The sequence below is a fragment of the Tamandua tetradactyla genome, chromosome 6 (genome assembly GCF_023851605.1).
Source record: "Tamandua tetradactyla isolate mTamTet1 chromosome 6, mTamTet1.pri, whole genome shotgun sequence".
Lineage (NCBI taxonomy): Eukaryota > Metazoa > Chordata > Mammalia > Pilosa > Myrmecophagidae > Tamandua > Tamandua tetradactyla.
The window spans coordinates 70541298-70556095 of record NC_135332.1 but is presented as its reverse complement, the minus strand read 5'-3'; the positions used below and the strand labels follow the sequence as shown (position 1 = coordinate 70556095).

Below are 14798 nucleotides of genomic sequence, written 5' to 3'. Positions count from 1 at the left end.
AGGCTGGTTTATGGGCGGATAGAGGATACTGGGGCCCAGGTCGGCAAGACCAGGACTGTTGTAGGTCCCTCCAACAGGGGCTGCGAGGTCAGGTTTTGTTTGTGAAATGGACACTTGATACTTCGGGAGCCAAGAAGACAGCTCAGCTGTGCCTCGGAGAGTGGGCAAGGCTGTGTGTGGCAGGCAAGGATCTGCTGGGGTGGGGGTGGGGGTTGAAGAGGTGCCTCCCCCTCTCCCCTCTGCAGCCACATGTCTCCAGCATACTGAGACCTCAGGCTGGTGACAGGATGCTCTGATCTGCACAGGGAGTGCCATAACGTAAGGCAGGCGCTGACCAGTGGTGGGGGTGGCACCAAGACCCTGCCGGGTGGGTTCCTGTTAGGGTCACCTTAATACATATCTGTCTTTCACCCTGTTAGTTTTACTGAGGATTCTGAATCTATGGGACCCACTGTTGACAGCTCCCTGAACGTAGGGGCCAAGATATGCTTCAGGGCCTTGATACCTCTCCTGCCACAGGTGGCCTTGCTCCCCAGGGAGGGCCCAGGCAGGGAAGTAGAGGGAGGCTGCCTGCCCCCCACTCCTGCAGGTGCCCCTCATTCTGCTGTGAGAGGGGCAAGAAGGAAAGGTCCATTAGGGAAGGGGCATGCACAGGGCCACTCCCGGGTTGCCCGTCTCCACCACAGGCAGGGAGCGGCAGGACCCTGGCAGGGCCTTGTTTACAGCTGAGCACAGGTGCTATTTTAAGACACTGATGGCGGGTGGGGTGAGGGATGAGACCCCAGACGGGAGTGCAGGCGGGGGGGCAGACTGTGGCTGCTTTGTAAAGCCACACCCCACCCACAGCGGATCACGGGGTAATCCTCGTCCTCCCCCCACTTGGGCTCAGGCCTGAGGCCCGACTACTGATCATGGAAAGTATGAATGAGAAAAACATTTATTCCACCTTCAAACCAATCTAACAGAACCTGAGGGTGTCCCATGGTACCCCCATGGCTTTTCAATATGTGGCGGGTGGGGAGGTGAACCTGGGAACATCCTTGCCCTCCGCACTCCTCCTGACCCATAGTGGAGGAATATTTACATAAAGCTGGGTGTCGCTGGTCAGGCGAGGCCTCTCCCTGCTGTCAGGGAGGGAAGCAAGAAGGCAGTGCTGCCCCCACCCCGTGGGGCATGCTGCTGGCTATCAGGAAGAGAGCCCAGAGGCAAGTGGCACAGAGGTGACCCCAGACCCAAGAGGGAGCAGACAGTACAGTGGTGCCTGTGGGGGCCGGGCCCGAGGTGGCTCCCTCCCAGAACAGCCAGTGTGTGGGGGTAGCGGGGAGCACTGGAAGCCCAGCACCACACCAAGTGGGTGTTAGCAAACCTGAGTGATGAGGTGGGGGAGGAGCCTGGAGCCCGGCACTGGCAGCAGAAGCAACGGGTCAAGGGCCCCCCACCCTCCATCTTGGGCAGAGGCCCCTAGATGACTGCCACGCCGGCTGGGCTCCTCTGCGTGGGGAGAGAAGCTAAGGCACTTGGCAAGCAGCATGGCTGTCCTACTTCTAGAGACTCCAGACGGGACTGGGGTCGTTGAAAACAAAGAGAAAGGCCTAATACTAACAACCCTTTTCTAGAAAAGGCCCTTGAGGAGTGAGTGGGCGGCTGGCAAGCCCCTTCCCACACAAGGCACTTGGGGCATGTGGCTGCATGGGCAGCAGGGGCGAGGGAAGGCAGGGGCTCTCCAGGCTGTGCGCGGCTCCGCCAGGCACCAGGGACAGGATGGGGCCAGCAGCTCCGAAAGGTGCCCAGCAAGTCCAGGCTGGGGGGCGGGGCCCCCGGGCGCCCCCCTTACCATCCCCGGCTGCAACTCAGTACACGGGGGGCGGCTGGTAGCCCTCAGTGGTCTCCGCGTTCTGGGTGAAGGGCGGCTGTTGGTAGTTGTCCACCGATGCCCCAGGGTAGGAGGCGTAGGCCGAGCCGGGGTCGGGGGTGGGGTCGGCGTAGTTCTGGAGGAAGTCATCCACCCCGGCCTTGTAGCGCTGGTAGGCCAGGGAGGCCAGCACACCCTGCGGGAGGCCAGCGGCAAGTGACGGGAGGGATGGAGTGGGAGGGGGGCCCCCCAGCCCTATGCGCCCCCCTGCCCGGGCCCACCTACCCAGGAAAAGATGGAAAAGAAGCTGAAGGTGATGGCGGCCCGGGCCGAGTCGGCCCCTTGCAACACATCTTCGGGTTTGGTGGCCGCCCACTGGTTGGTGAGGAAGCAGAAACCAACGAACCACAGGAAGGTCCAGAGAGCTGAGGGGGGAGGGGGCAGGTCAGCACCGAGAGGGGATCCTCAGAAGCCCCCAGGACAGGTGAAGGGTGGCAGTGCAGAGCCTCCGGGCTGGAGGGGGGATGCTGAAGCTGGCCTGGCTGGGGCCACCTTGGTTAGGTGGGGTGTGGGGGAGGGGGGCCCTGCACTGGGGCCTTGCAGCGTCCAGCAGGGGGACAGAAATCCTGAGGGATGAATAGCAAAGGCCCCCACCGGAGTGGGTGGGGGGGTGGAGGTAAGAGCAGCACGGAGCACTGGGTCTGAGATCACCTGCCCCTCTCCCCCCTCCCCACCCCTCCCCACGGCGAGGAGGTGCCCTGTGCCACACCTGAGAAGAGCAGGTCGCCAATGACCAGGTACTTGCGGTCGGTGGCATTGCTGATCTGGGGGAAGTAGACGTCAATCACAAAGAAAAAGGCACAGGCCAGGAAGGCCAGCACCCCCACGGCCCCGCCGTAGCGGCAGGCATCCTCGTTGCGGTTGAAGACGCAGTATAGCTCCCCAGGCTCATGGTTGTTGCTGTGACCCTCCCCGAAGATGCAACAGAACTCGATCAGGGCAAAGACCTGCGGGAAGAGGGGTGTCTGGTAGGCCTGTGGGGTCAAGGGCAGCTCCCCTGGTCCTCCGAGCTGAGGAGCCCACGCCTGCCTCTCCCTCTGCTGCTGTTCCCCTTTTGGAGGAGGCACAGCAGCCCCCCTGAACTTCCTGAGTGCTTCCGGGTGTGGGTCCCCTCCTCCCAGCAGGGGTTATGGTGTCACCAGGTCATTGTCACACGGAGGCCTGGACCAGGGAGGGGCGGGGTGGAGGGCGCTCTCCAGGGATCTTTAGCTGTAGTATGTGGATTAGGGTCTCCCCCAGCCCACCTCAGTAGAACCCCTGGGCTGAGGGAGGACGCCCTGCCTCCAGGAAGCTCTACCAGTGCCCACACCCTCTGGTGAGCACTCAGCTGAGACCGGGGCCCCCCCGGACTCCTGCCTCCTGGAGCCCCCTCCTCCAGGCAGGAAGAAGGATGGCTCTTGGCCCCTGCAGCTCCTCCCCTGCTCCAGACCAGAACTCCCCGCTCCCCAGCTGTCTTCCTACAAGGACTGTGGACTCAGCATCCTGGTGGCTCTGGTTGAGGGAGCCCCAGTGTGTCCCACATTGGTGCTGCACTAAGACCCCCTGAGCATCTGGGGAGTGGGAGCTCCTGGAGGGTCGGCATCTGCAGACTGGCCCCCTGGGTACCCCATGCTACCTCAACCGCACCCCTGCAACTTCTAGGCCACTGCCCATCTCCCTCAGCAGATGCAGGGCTGAGAAGGCAGCTGACGGGCACCTGGCTCCTGGGGAGGGGTCCAGGCCTCTCCCCTCATTGCCCTCTCAGGCCCTTCTCAATGGGACCAAGCTAGCAGCCACAGGCCCCATCCCCTGCTGGTGAAGAAGCCGGAACTCGGGGATGCTGGGAGCAGTGTGCCCGCCTGACTCCTGGCACTGCCATCCCACCCCACTGGGCATCTCCTCCCGCACAGCCTACAACAGAGAAGGCAGACCCCGCAGTCAGGCAGAAAGGGGGCCGCACTCCATGGGGCCCCAAAAGCTCCAGTCCTGGCAATAGCTGTCTTTGGCCCCTGGCTTGTCGCCCCAGCAACCCAGTTTACCCGGAAGGGGTACCCCAGGACCTTGGGTGGGAAAGCAGGGTGGTGGTTTACTCCTGAGGGGAGGGAGACCATGTGTCAGGGCGCCAGGCCGCCTCACTTACCCTGCCCCGCCCCCACCCCACCCCATCCCTCGGCTTCGGAAAGCCCTTCGCGGTGAATTCCCCGAGCAGGGAGCCGCGACGCGCGGCCACCTGTCCTGGAGCTGCTCCAAAGCGCCTCCCACTGCCAGCAAGGCGACGGGCCTGCTCCCCCCGCGTCTCCCCGCACCCCTGCGCTGGGGCGACGGAGGGGCTCGGGACTGGGGGGCCTTGGGTGGGGAGCGCGATGGGCCTCGGGGCTCAGGATGGGAGGGGGCAGCCGCGGGGCGGCCCGGGATTGGGGGCCGGCGGGGAGTCGAAAGGGTGCCCTGGAGGCGGCGGGCATGGACTGGGGCGCAAGGGCTGGGCGGCGGGGCCCCGGCCCGGGGCACGGGGGGTTTAGTGCGAGACTGGGGAGCCCGGGCTCCCGGACGCCGGCCCCTCGCGCCGCCTCCCGGGATCGGGACACCTGTCGCGCCGGGAGGGCCCACGCGGGGCCTGGGCGGGTGGGGTTCCCGCGGCCCCGAGGTCCGCTCCGGCCCGGGGCTCACCATGCACAGGGCGCGCGCCACGACTTGCGGCTGCGTCAGGAAGCGCTGCAGGTCGAAGGTGCCGCCCGCCTTGGCCGCGCCGTAGGCCCCGCTCTCCATGTCGCCGCCGTCGCCGTCGCGGTCGCCGAACGCCTGGGAACCAGCCGGGCGGTTCAGGGCACGCCTCGCCCCGCCCCCAGGGGCGTGGCCAGCGCCGCCCCAGGGACGGAGGGCAAAGTGCGGCCCTCGGCGAGCGGCGAACTTGCCGGGGCTGGTTCCCGTGCTGACAGGGTTGCGGGGGAACCAGGCTCGGGGTCCCGCTGTTCAGGCTCCAGAGCTAACCCAGTAAGGGGTCTGAAAGCCCCCCAGAAACAGATTGACTGCAGGGTCCCTGTCCCCTGTTCCAATCCCACCCTCTTTGTCCTGCCGGCGTCTCCTCCTCCAGGAAGTCCACCTGACATCCTGTCTGGGCCTCACGTGCCCGGACCCCAGGCTTATCAGCACTCCCACTCCAACTGTTCCTCCCCACCCTCTTCCCAATCCAGGATCAAAACCCCAGGATCTCCAGGACACAGACTGGAGTCCCCATCCCTGCCAGGCCAGTTATTCTTTCCATTCCCTCTTTCTGAAGCTAAGCCTGAGGGATCCAGTACTCCCCTGCCCCCATGCCCAATTCTTTCTGGAGTGGACTCTTCCAAGGCTGCGATGGGCTGCAGACTTCCAGGTACCAAGCTGGTGTGCAAACAGAAACAACGTTCCGGGGAACAGTAAGGGGGAAGAGTTTAATACAGTTTATTCTCCCCTCCCCAAACAGAATAAAACAAAACAACAAAGATGGTACAGAACAGTAGAACAGGGAAGGCTGGCGCGGGGCTGCAAGCAGCCCTGTCCTCCAGGAGCAGCCATGGAGGGAGGAGTTCCTGACACCTCTTGCAAGTGGAGTTGCTGGTAAGGGCTAATGAGGGGGCGTGGGCCACGGCAGGTAAGAGCCTGCCCAGGTGAGCTCCACAGTGGGAGAGGTGAGCAGGAGAAGCCAGAGGATCCCACCAGGAGATGGGGTGCCACTCCAGAGGAGAAGGGAGCAGATGTGGGGAAGAAAAAGGTGACCATGTCAGACTCCTACCTTCCAGTGGGTTCTAGCAGCTGGGCCTTTTCACAGTCAACCCCATCACCCTCCCCAGGCCTGGATGGATGGCGACAAAGCTGAGAGGTGAGGACAGGGGCCCCACAGAGACTCCCAGTTTCCACTGATCTAGCCTTCCCTCTTCAGCCCCACCCCCATCCTAAAATCCTCCAACCAGCACTGGGTGTTCGCTGAGGGCAGCTGGGATGTCAAGAATCCGGGCTGGTGGACTTTACTGTAGGGGCTCAGTCTACTGGAAGGGCACAAGGCTGGGTCTTCCCTGGAGGGATCTGCCAAGCCTGCGTCTCCGGTCACAACCTTGAGGGCAAGGGGAGTGGAGACAGGGTCAGGCAGGCCTCTCAGCCACCCCACCGAGGCCCTCCAGGAGTTTCACGCAGCTCCGGCAAGAGGAGGGGTGTGTGGCTTACTCACCCCATTAAATGCAGGGGTAGCTGAATCACTCAGTGGGCACGCACTGGCCCGGTCATGTGGTGACTGGAGCCAGGCCTCCGCACCCCATTTTACAGAGGGGAAAACAAGAGGTATAGAGAGATGCCCCGCCTCGCCCCAGAGTCTGGCCTCGGGAAAAGACAGAGGCTTGGGAGGATGGGATCCAGAGGCGGGAGCAGAGAGTTCCAAGGACAGGCTGCTGGGCAGTGCCCATCGAAGAGGCCGGCTGAGGAGGGAGGAGGGAAGCCAGGGGGTGGACCACCACTGGCAGGTCACAGGCAGGTGGAGCACACCTGGGCCAGCACAGCCCAGCTGCCCTGGCCACCTTTATAAGTCAGCAATATGATGGCCTGAGAGAGGGGGCGCCCAGGAAGCCTGGCTCTGGCCTCCTGCCACCACTTGGCCAATGCCATTTCCATACAGGACAGAAGCCGCCTGACCCTCGAGTGGCATCATCCTGCCCCACCCCCCCGAAGACCCCATAACGCAGGTAGGAGAGGGCCCTGCTCAGAGATCAGCTGCCTCTAGCAGGGTGGACGCCACAGATGGGAAAGCACTAGGCACCTGGCCCACGGAAGTTCTCGGCAAACGGCTCCAGAGCAGCCCGGCCCTACAGCCTGCCCCCACCACCCAGGGGCACCCGCACGGGCCACCACGGGCCACCAGCACCTCCAGTCCTCACCCCTCCCCGCCTACCTGGGCCACATGGTCCAGCCCAGCATTCCAGAGGTGATGGCTGCAACGGAGGCGAGGCTGCCGGCCAGCACCAAGGTGGGTGCCCAGGGCAGCTTTCCTGTGAGCGAGGCGGTTGGGTCAGGGTGAGCATGGCTGGCCGGGGCCCACTCCCTGGACAGCCTTGGCAGAATGGCCGGGTAGAGGTCTCCTGACTCCCACAGTCCTGCCCCCTGAATACTCCAGCACGGCCCCTCGCCCCACCCCAGAGGGCTGCCCCTCTGGGAGTCGAGGGGCCCTCGCACCTGGGGGCACCAGCCTGAAGGGGCTGGACTCGACGCTGATGCTGTTCTTGGCCTGGCACTGGAACCAGCCCGACTTCTGGGTCAGCGGGAAGGAGAAGCTGACGGGCTGCCCGTGGCGCGGTGTCTGCTGCATGTGGACATGCCCGTCCTTCCCGACCAGGCTGTAGGTGATCGGGGGGCTGCCTGAGGGCACCCAGCAGAACATCTCCAGCCTGGGGTCGGACCCTCCGTCCAGCAGGGTGAAGTTGGCCTGTGGCTGGGACACTGGCTCTGGAGGGTGGGAGAGGGCAGCACAGGCGTGGATGGCAGCACCCCCCACCAGATCGCAGATAAGTTTCCCGAAATGCAAAATGCCGAATGAGCCTGGAGGCTTAGCTTTGCTGCCGCCGCCTCCAGGCAGCGTTCAGGATTACTCCCTCTGCCTCGTGCCTGGGCTTCTGCTCTCCAGATTGCACCAAATGAATCACGTTTGGTTTTATTCCTCTGTATTATATCTCAGGTTGCCAGATTCAGCAAATAAAAATCCAAGACATCCAGTTAAACTTAAATTTCAGATAAAGCACGAATAAGGTAAGTGTAAGTATGTCCAAGGCAAAATTTAACTGGCAAGCCTAATTACATTCTTCTAGCCCTGTCTCTTCTACTGAAATACACACTTGCTTCTAAGAGAAAAAGAACTGTCTCTTAGGAGATTCTAGATTCTGGAAACCCTCTCGGCCTTCAGCCTAAAAATTCTGAATCGCTGCAGCCACTACCCTTGATTGCTTATTTACCACCCACTCAAAGCTTTCAATTAATCTCGTCAATACCATCACAGAATTATCCTTGTTTTGCTACTATTACTAGGGTCTTTATCCCTTCATTATCTTTGTTTTCCAGAGGAGACCCAAAGGAAGGGGCCCAGAGAGGCGGAGGGACACAATTCGAACCTCTGCCTGTTGGGCTCCAGAGCCAGAATCTTCTCTGCTAGGCTGGGCCCCTCCCCGACCCCGTGTTCTTAGGGGGGAAGGGGTACAAGGAATGGATGGAGGTCAGAGGTCACAGGCCCACCCTATCTGTCCCCACGTCCGCCCTCCTCCGGCTTCCACCAGGAAGGACCTGGGGCTACGAGTTGGACAGAAGTGGGGAGAGCGCAGGGTTTGGAGCTGGCCAGCTTCTGCCTTTTTGCTTGCTGAGAGGCTGGGGAAGTATCCTGACTTCTTCCAGCTTTAAAAGCTGCTACGGGTACAGCTGAACCCCTCCGCGGCCAGGAGCTTCTGCCCAGGGTGTCTCCAGCCAGAGTCCCTGGGCGGCTGTGGATGTCCCTGGACGCAGACCACCTGCCCGGCCCCCCTGCCCGGAGCCCGCGGTGCCTCCCCTTCCTTCCCTGACCCCGCACTCACTGGCCCACAGTTCCCAGTACAGCTGCAGCGGGGCGCTGAGGGCACTCTCCCCGGAGAGGGGGGCCGCCTGGCAGGAATAAGTGAGCAGATCGGGCCTGGACTTGAGCGTGACATTGACCGTGAAGGAGGCTGCGTCCCGGGTCCTCACCAACTTCTTGGTGGCCTCGACATTCTGGCTGCCCCAGAGGGTGTAGGTGACGGGTGGGGGCATCTGGGGTGAGTGGCACGTTATGCGGACGCGGCGGCCTTTGGGGAAAACCTCCAGGATTTTGTAGGTGATGAAGGTCTTGGGGGTGATTTCTGGGGATGGAACAGTCGGAGGAGGAAGAAACCCCCATTTCTTAGATACCCCAAGAAGACGCCGGTTTGGTGCTTCCTCCGAAAGTTAAACATAAGAATTGCTCTGTGACCCAGCAATCCTACTCCTAACAGGGATGCACACAAATACACATGCACATGCTCACAGCAACATATTCACAATAGCCAAAAGGCAGAAACAACCCATGATGAATGGATAAATTCATGCACTCTGTCCCTTCGATGGGATATTGCTCTGTCATAAAAAGGAATCAAGTTCTGGGTGCGTGGGTGGTGCAGTGGTAGAATGCTCACCTTCCATGTGGGAGACCCGGGTTCGATTCCCGGACCATGCACTGCCCCCACCCCAAAAAAGGAATAGAGTTCTGATCCAGGCCCCAGCATGGGCGAGCCTTGAAAACATTACGCTACGTGAAATAAGCCACACACCGAAAGGTCACATCTCGTATGATCTCATTTACATGAAATGTGCAGAACAGGTTAAACTATGGAGACAGAGAGCAGGTGGGTGGTTGTGGGGGGCTGGGAGAGGGGGAGTAAAGAGGAACTGGTTGATGGGTTCAGGTTTCCTTTTGGGGTGATGAAAATGTTCTCCAGCTAGATAGTGATGATGATGACGCAACACCGTAAATACACTAAACACCGCTGAATTGTACACTTTAAAATGGTTAATTTTATGTTACAGGAATTTAACCTCAATTTACAAAAAAAAAAAAAAAAAGGAAAAGGAAAGAAAACAAGAAAATGTTGGGAAATAGTGTCCAGGGCTTAGGATCTTTCTGCCCCAGAATATTTTGCCATAAAAATGAAGTAAAGCTCGGGCACGGGGAGGAAATGTGGAGCCCAGGTTAGGAGGGGGAGACATGTCAGCATCTGGAGACAGGAGTGTGTGGCTTTCTGTGGGTGCAGGGGGAAGGAACGTGCCACTCCCCACCCAGCACAGGAGACCATAACGCTTTTGTCGCCTAGATCCTCTCCTCCCAGACCTGCTCTCCTGACACGTGCAGCCGGCATGCAACCTTCTCAACTGCTATTGCTTGGAAGAGACGTCCCCATTTTGGAGGCAGGTTCAGGAACCAGTTTCAATGCAGAAAACAGCTCTAAGTTTGGGCTGCCCCTCGATTACCGGCTGGCGCCTTTGGAAGGGGCGTGTGTGTAATTGATGGTGCGTTTTCAAGAATAATGAGCTTGGGGAGCAAAGGGAAAGAGAGGGCTAGAAAACCTGAGTGGACACTGCAAGGGGCCATCATCTCGGAAGGAGCTCGCACCTCACTTTTGCCCTGGCCTGATCTGCCGCCAAAGCTGCTCACTAAGTGGAAAATTGGAACAAACCAGTATTCGATGTTCTTGAGAGACATTTCCTGGGAATCCTGGAGTTTCTGGTTACCAAGCATATTTCTTTCTAGACTGGTGGCTCTCAAATGGGTGGGGGGAGCATTTGGGGAGGCCACTGGCATCCAGTGGTTGAAGACCAGGGCCGCAGCCACACACCCTAAATTCTCACGACAGCCCCCATGATGGAGTGACCCGCCCCAAATGTCAGGGGTGTCCACATTTGAGGAATCCTAATTTAGAGAGCCAGCACCAGCCTTCTAGAATCAGGATTTCTTCCATTGCCAAGGGCTGCACAAACACCAACAAATATTTTCTCATTCGTGCCTCCTTCTTAACTCCCTGAAAACTGGTTTCTTCTGAACGCATTTTTTTTTCAAACAGGGTTGCATGCAAAATCTCTAAAGAAAATGAAAGTATATTGGAGGTAGAAGCTACTCTCTGGAGCCTCATTTTGCAGACTTGCTACCACCTCTCTAGCAGATGCTAGGCTGAGGCCAAAAGTCCTTTTCCTGACAGCCCAAGGGAAGCTGAGGGCAGCACCCACCTCCACGTGGAGCCAGGGGGCCAGGCCCGAAGTGTGAGTACACTTTTATTTTTTGCTCCCTTGGTGAAGGGAAGTGACCTTGACTTATAAAAATGGCCCCTTCATTTTCATCCTGTGCTCCTTAATAGAAGCCAGTTTGCATAAGTCCTCGCACAGGAGGGCGGTTTTCTGCACCCTGAGCCGCAGAGCATCCGCTTTTTATTGTTTGTTTCTTTTGATTATTCAGTGCAAGGGTCCCGCCCACCAATTAAGGGTGGCTGACCATCCCATTTACATTCATCAGCTGTGTCTGAACACTGGCAGGAGGGGATGGCACCTTCAACATGGGAGAAGTGAGGACAAGGCCACCCTGGGGATGGGATCCTGTGGGTGGAGCCCCATGAGGGGGTAGGTGGGGGTGAGGGGCTGGGGGGGCCTCCTTTCACAGGACAGAAGGAGGACGAACTGCTGCAGGTGCAGCCCACAGGGGCCTCGGCCTCGCCCCTGCCTCTGTCTCCAGACCTGTTCCTGGGGTAACCGGAAACTCGGGGACCCCAGCGCCCCAAACCTAGAGACGCCCATTTATCACAACCCAAGGAGCGGCCTGAGGATCTGATTTTGTATAAGCAACCCACCCCTCCAAGAGAGTCTTAGGGAATGATCTAGAACCTCAGCGAGCTGGCTTTAGGAGGGCGTGAGGCCGACCCTGCAGAGTTGATTCACCGTCTCCGTGAGAACACTCTAGTTTGAAGCTGTCTTCCAACCCCGCATCCCCGACCCCCGTCTGAGCGACAACATTGGCATCGGGCTCACGGCAGTCCACAATAACCCCTCAACTCCCAGGCCGCTCTTCACCGCCACGCTCCAAACTTTAGGGGGCTCTGCACGTCCCCCTTTTGTGGGCCACCTCCCAACCTCCCCTGACATCTCCTACCGTGCCCTCTGCGTGCAGATCAGGGAGCGACCAAATCCCCTGTCCCCTCGACCTTCCCTCCGACAGTCTGCTCCCCTGGAAATCAGCCCAGGACGGGGCCCACATCAGGAGGTGGCTTGGGGGTGAGGGTCTCCCTTCCCTGCCTTGATGGCGCTGGATGCTTCCAGCCCATTCTCCCTTCCTCCTCCTAAAACACCAGCCTTGGATCTCGCAGCACCAGGCTTGTTCCATCTGCCCTTCTGGGTTACAATCATCTAGAAAGATCCAGGCATCCCATCTTTCCTTGAAAATTCTTGCCTGCGATTCCTACCACTCAACACTGCCCTTGCCGGAAAATACAGAGTTAACTGTACATTTGAAAGTGATTAAAATGGGAAATTCTCTGTCATATATATGCTACCACAATAAAAATTTAAAACGAACGTAGACCCATACAACACAAAGAGTGAATCCTAATGTAAACTGTAGACTTCAGTTGATAGTATCATTCTAATAGTGCTGGTCCCTCAATTATAACACATGTACACTACCACACTAATGCAAAATATTAATAACATGCAAAATGCACTAAATGGGAACTGTTAACAATAGGGAAAACTGTGGTGGGGGTGTTGGGAGCTCTGTAGTTTTTGTGTCATTTTTTGGTTAACCTTCATTCAACTGCTCTAAAAAAAATTACACACACGCACAGGCACTCAGGCCATTGGCCCACTCTGCTGCCCTTGAGTTCTTTGACGTGCAGCTATTCCGTGTCCAATCTCCCACTTCCACCCAGGCTGTTTTAGCCGCACAGCATCCCGCTGGAAGGCTGCGCTCTCATTCATTTAACCAGCCCCTGCGGCATCGTCTTTGCCTCTCTCTTTCCTATCCCGTCCCATCCATCAGTAGTTGCATGCCCCGGGGATGCACTCCCCCCACCCCCGGTTTCTCCTGTTACCTGTGGTTATCACCCCCGCTTCTCTCCTGGATCCACATAACAAACTAAGGGGTCTCCAAGCCCCCACCTTTGATGGCCATCTTGTCTCTTCTCAACATCGGGGACAAAATGGCCCCATCAGGGGATAGGTCAGATCATGTCGTCTAGCCCAAACCCTCCGGGGTCACACACAACCCCCACCCACGTGCCCACCCCTCTGGCCACCCCCACCCCGTTCCCCCTGCACCCATCCACATAGGGCCCCTTGCCCTTCTCATCCAGTGCCTCACCCCCTTTGAGTCCTGGCTCCCAGGCCCCTTCTCAGCAGTGACTCCCCAACGTCCCCCCGCCCCCCGCAGATGTTCTTCCCTCCTTCCACCAAGCCCTGGCCACCTCTCCCTCTTCCCCGCCTGCTTCTCTCTAAGACGGCTCCCACCTAGCACAGGGCAGAATGGACCTATTTTGCTATCATCCGCGCCCCGCAGCCCCAGCAGAATGGAAGCCCGGCGCGGGCGGGGATCGCGGTTTCTAGCTGCACCTCGTGCGTCCTCAACGCCCAGGACAGCGCCTGGCGCAGAGCAGGCGCCCGGCAACCAAGGCTGATTTATCCATCCGCCTCTTAGGAGTCTGGGGAGCGGAGCTCGGTCGTCGGGCAGCCGGGAGGGGAAGCCGCGCCCCCGCCCCCACCCCATCCCCCCACCCCCGCCCCCACCCGACCCAGGTCGGTTCCCCGCACCGCGGCCCGCGCCGGGCACCGCTCCCCGGCGAGCCGCCGCGCCCAGGGCGCGTTTATTTTTAAAGCGAATGAGGAAATGATGGCCCAGCGTGCGCCCCGGGCAAGGGAGACCCGCGTCACGTTACCCGGTCCCCGCCCTTCCGCGGAATAGCGAGAGGATGCGCGGCTCAGTCACGCGGCGCAGGGCCAAGGCGAGGCGGAGGAGCGTCCCCCGGGCGCGGGGGCGCAGAGAGGAGACGAGGGGCGCCCTGCACCTTCGCCCACCCCAGGGCAGCGAGGGCGCGGGGGTGGGACGCGGTGCAGGGGGGCGAGAGGGCGGTAGGAACGGGGCGCGGGGCCGCCCTGGACTTTCCCCAGCGCCCCCTCCTCCCTGGCCCCGCAGCCCCGGGCGCCGTGCGTGGGGGCGCGTGTTGCGACGCCCGCTGGCAGCCCCTGGAGATTAGGTAGCCTCCCTTTTGAGGCAGGAGCCTCAACTTCCCTTTTTCTCCCCAGGCCCTCCTGCTTGCCTGGGGAGTCCCTAGCATTCTGGGCTAGGGCCCTGTTCCGTAGACCGGGGAACCCCATCAGAAAAAGCCCCCCAGGCCTCACTGGGGTCACAGCCACCTGGCAGGGCTGTGGGACTCCTGGAGAGGCGTCTGCTCCTAGATGGGGGCTGAACGGGCAAGCTGTCCCCCTCCCCATCTCTGTCTGTCCTCCCCTAGAAAAAGCCCTATCCTTTCCCTGGCCCCTGGCCTCTAGCCCCTGGAGGTCACCCTCCTCGTGGTCCCACCCCTGCCACTGGACAGCTCCACTTCCCCAAAATCTCTCCACTTTTCCCAGAATTGCCCAATTGTCTCCCCACCGGCAGGCTCCCCTCCCGGCGAGGCACACACCACAGGGGCTCTGACTCTTCAGGGTCCCCAGCTGGGGGTGGATCTTTTGTCCCCCCCTGCTGCGCCACTCACCTTCCTCCTGTGCTTTGGAGAAGCCCCTGGTGGCTGTAAAGGAGGGCGAGGAGGGGTAAAGAGAGGGCCTAGGCAGAGGGGAGGCCCACCCAGCCCAGACGGCCTCCCGCCGGGTCCAGGGAGGCTCAGATCCCCCGGCACCTGCATTTACAAAAGCTCTTTTGAGCCCCACAGCTCTGGAATGCTCATCCTGTGTTGCAGGCCCAGAGAAGGGAGGCTGTGCCTGGGACACACAGCAAGTGGCTGGTCTGAGACTGTAGCCCAAATCTTTCCCTTTCTGTCCTGTGGTCCAGGGGTGCCCTAGGCCTTCAGCTCCTGCCTCTCCTGTGCACCCCAGCACCCCGTACCCCCGAGCTGGCCTCCCCAAGGCTCTGACTGCAGCCCCCTCCCATAGGGCCCTGGGGGTCTCACCCAGCATGGCCAAGCAGAGCAGGGGAAGGAGGTCCATGCTCCTGACTGGGTGGGGCCCTCTGCCTGGGCTGGCAAGAGCCACCTCCAGCCAGGGTCCCTGAAAGCTCCCTGCAGAGCGGGTGCCTGCAGCAGAGAGATAACCCTGGGCCCAACATCCCTGTGGCCTCCTCCCCATCCTTCACACCCTCTTCCAAGGGCTCCCGCCTCTTGCA

The 14798-nt window shown here is 60.2% G+C and overlaps 2 protein-coding genes and 1 long non-coding RNA gene across 4 annotated transcripts; 1 reads left to right on the top strand and 2 right to left on the bottom strand.

Moving 5' to 3' along the window:
• Positions 1-921: 921 nt before the first annotated feature.
• On the bottom strand, positions 922-4698 carry SYNGR2 (synaptogyrin 2). The gene is made up of 4 exons (XM_077166110.1): positions 4559-4698; positions 2622-2859; positions 2138-2277; positions 922-2048 (listed from the first exon to the last, which is right to left on the bottom strand). Exons 1-4 carry the CDS (start codon positions 4655-4657, stop codon positions 1851-1853), a joined length of 675 nt encoding a protein of 224 aa, XP_077022225.1. The 5' UTR covers positions 4658-4698; the 3' UTR covers positions 922-1850.
• Positions 3082-11000, top strand: LOC143688306 (uncharacterized). Of its 2 annotated transcripts, none has more exons than XR_013177941.1 (7): positions 3082-3227; positions 5169-5261; positions 5352-5485; positions 6534-6881; positions 7587-7657; positions 9757-9952; positions 10504-11000. It is a non-coding gene; the product is annotated as an uncharacterized LOC143688306 (long non-coding RNA). The 2 variants fall into 2 exon arrangements; XR_013177942.1 differs by lacking the exon at positions 3082-3227 and adding an exon at positions 4775-4882.
• C6H17orf99 (chromosome 6 C17orf99 homolog) lies at positions 6803-14798 on the bottom strand. Its single transcript, XM_077166108.1, has 5 exons — positions 14587-14798; positions 14176-14208; positions 8470-8769; positions 7088-7357; positions 6803-6903 (listed from the first exon to the last, which is right to left on the bottom strand). The coding sequence occupies exons 1-5, from the start codon at positions 14759-14761 to the stop codon at positions 6803-6805; spliced, it is 879 nt and encodes a 292-aa protein (XP_077022223.1). The 5' UTR covers positions 14762-14798.